This window comes from Lotus japonicus, chromosome 2 (genome assembly GCF_012489685.1).
Source record: "Lotus japonicus ecotype B-129 chromosome 2, LjGifu_v1.2".
NCBI classification, from domain to species: domain Eukaryota; kingdom Viridiplantae; phylum Streptophyta; class Magnoliopsida; order Fabales; family Fabaceae; genus Lotus; species Lotus japonicus.
This window is the reverse complement of record NC_080042.1, coordinates 79,483,085-79,485,993: the sequence shown is the minus strand read 5'-3', so window position 1 is coordinate 79,485,993 and position 2,909 is coordinate 79,483,085. Positions and strand designations below refer to the sequence as shown.

At 41.9% G+C, this 2,909-nt stretch overlaps 1 protein-coding gene across 1 annotated transcript; it reads left to right on the top strand.

Annotated features, from left to right (window-relative positions):
• Window positions 1–631: 631 nt before the first annotated feature.
• Window positions 632–1,173, top strand: LOC130737088 (uncharacterized protein At4g04775-like). The gene is made up of 2 exons (XM_057588859.1): window positions 632–760; window positions 847–1,173. The coding sequence occupies exons 1-2, from the start codon at window positions 632–634 to the stop codon at window positions 1,171–1,173; spliced, it is 456 nt and encodes a 151-aa protein (XP_057444842.1).
• Window positions 1,174–2,909: the final 1,736 nt, after the last annotated feature.

Genomic DNA, 2,909 nt, shown 5'->3' with positions numbered 1-2,909 from the left:
CTGCACAAAACTGTGTTTCCTTCTTTCCCTCTGTACTGTCCAATATGAAAAGACCAAAGTTCCCTCCTAAACTGAATTGAAACCCGCATTCGCATCCACCAATCACGGATATGTTTGGTTTTCTGTTTGCACCCTTGAATGTGCTTTTGAACTGCACTGAACATTGTGTCATTATGTTTGGGTAGTTTTGAACAAGGGTAAATGGTCACAATGGTCCCTGGAAGTTCACACCGACTTCAGAATCGTCCCTGGATGAATTTAATTAGGCTCGCGGTCCCCAGAAGTGGCAAAAAATAGTCATAGTAGTCCCTGACGTTAAAATCATCTAACGTCTGTTAACCTTTTACTGACATGGAATTTTTTTTTTCCCACAATCAATGCCTACGTGGAAATAGCCGTTGGGGGTTTATGTTAAACACTTCAAATTAGTCCTTGAAATCATCTATATGAAGATGAACCCTAACATTTGGGGGAAAATCCCAAATTCATCAACCTTCAATCTGTGAAGCTTCCTTGTTCGAATCCTGAAATTTCCTCCACCAACCTTCAATCTTCGTTGCCATTGAAAGGGAGAAGGGAGATGAGTGGTAGTTCTAGGTCGCGACTTCCACAGAGGCCATCGAAAAAACCCATGGGAAGTTCTAGCTCAGGGATGAACGATGGAGTGCCCCATTGCAAGTGTGGTGAAGAATCAGTGGTTAGGGTTTCCAAAACTGATGCCAACCCAGGAAAACCCTTCTATAGTTGCTATCTACCAAAGGCAAGTAAATGATTTCTGGGTTCTTCATTTTTGCATATGTTGGCATGAATTCATAATTTCTGGGTTGTATGGGTTTTGTTGTACAGGGTCATTTATCTAACTGCAACTTCTTTCGATGGGTTGAAGATGGAAATGAAGTTGAATCGAATGCCCCAAATTGTATGCAGAATGAAGAAGTTGTGAGGGTGTTGAATGAGATTTCTCTGAAGAATGCAGTGTTGATGCAGGAGGTGGTGCTTATGAAGGAAGCTATTTTGAAGAAAAATGAGATGGTGATTGAACAAATTAGGTACATGAATGCAGCCATGTGCAAGAACAATGACCTTGCAGCTCAACAAGTTCAATTGATGAGAATTTGTGTCATATTGATGACTTTGTTTGTGTTTGTAATGATAATTGGGAAGTTCATGTAATGTGGGGGATCATGTAATGATGGGTTTGTGTGCAACAACAATGTAGTCTTTTGAGTGATGAATGTAATGATATTGTCAAATTATCAATGAAATGCATTATTGATGCTTTTGGTATGCATTTTGTCATGCTTGCTTTTGGTCATTTCCACCAAATCTTCTACTCCATTCATAATATAAGATCATTACAAAGTCTGAACAAACACATATTCCATAACAACAACCAGAACTTAAATAGACAACCATAATGTGAAATAGATAACCATTCATAATAAAAGATCAACCTTTACAAAGTCTGAACAAACACATAACACAATACTGTCAACCATTACAAAGTTCAATGCTAAATAGCATAACAACAACCAGAACTTAAATAGACAACCATAATGTCAATGCCAAGTTACTAAGGCTACTAAATATAATGTCATCAGCCAGTACATAACACAACCAGTTTTAAAACAAAAAAAGAGACATAGGCTAGCTGCTGCATCACAAAAAGACTCTTCTGGAACTTCATTGTTATCAATTGTCCTCTGAGGTGTTTTGGAACATAGAAGGTGTTGGCATGAAACACATATTTCCTCCAGGATAAGCATATGTCACTTGCCCTGGTGGTGGTGAGCTTCTTGCTGTTTCTGCCCTCGGTGGTGCTGAAGTTGAAGCTTGGAATTGTGGAGGAGTTGAGGAAGATGCTTCCACTGATTGCCTGGGTGGCCTAATTGAAGGGGGCCTATAAGCAGCAGGAGCAGGAGTGGGCCTATAAACAATTCCAGCAGGCCTACTTGCAATTCCGGTTGGTCTATTGGGCCAAATCACAAACCCAATAGGTGCAGCAGCAGGCATAGTGTTTGAAAGAGTGGCATGGCAGTTCCACTACTTGTAGGCACAGGAGCTGTATTAGCAGGAGTAGCATTTCTTCTAGGTCTGTTGGCATTCCTTCTAGGTCTTGTAGCAGCAGGCCTACTTGCAATTCCAGCAGGCATAGTGTTTGAAAGAGGGGCAGTTCCACTACTTGTAGGCACATGAGTTGTATCAGCAGGAGTAGCATTTCTTCTAGGTCTGTTGGCATTCCTTCTAGGTCTTGTAGCAGCAGGAGTTTCCTATCACAATTCAAAAAATTAACATTAATTAATATAACGAATTAAGACATATTAAAGAGACCATAATACTACCATTTTACCTGGGGTGGCTGAGGAGTCCCATTGGGGGCATTCTGGGATACATCAACCTCATCCTCAGTTACTTCAGGTGGGGGTGGAACCCAATTTGTTGGCCTTATTGGTGCACCAATGTTATGGCAGCTTCTGGTGTTGTGACCAGTTAGGCCACACCTAGTACAAGTAATTGGAGGATATGACCTCCTAATTCTTGTGGCAGGAACAGGTGGCTCACTTCCAGCCCTCCTCCTGTTTCTTGATCCAGCAACTGGTTCCTCATTTCCATCCCTCCTCCTATTCTTCTTAGGTCTACCGGGTTTCCTCTTGTTCATCCTTGGTGGGATAGGCCTCACATAATCTGTTTGCTCCCAGTATTGTTGGCTTGCAGTGGGGCGAACACAATGCTCATATGTACTCCTATAAGCTCCCATAGTAAGCCAAGCATGGCAATAGTCCTCAGCATGATCATGCTTCCAGGCAATTGCAGCACATGCATGCTTACAAGGCATGCCAGTCAACTGCCAGAACCTACAAGTGCAGGTATGTCTTGTCAAACTCACATCCACCTTTCCTTCCCAACCC

Coding starts and splice junctions, on each gene's coding strand:
- LOC130737088 (XM_057588859.1), top strand. CDS start 632: ATGGGAAGTTCTAGCTCAGGGATGAACGATGGAGTGCCCCATTGCAAG. Junction 761..846: donor ATAGTTGCTATCTACCAAAG/GCAAGTAAATGA, acceptor TTTGTTGTACAG/GGTCATTTATCTAACTGCAA.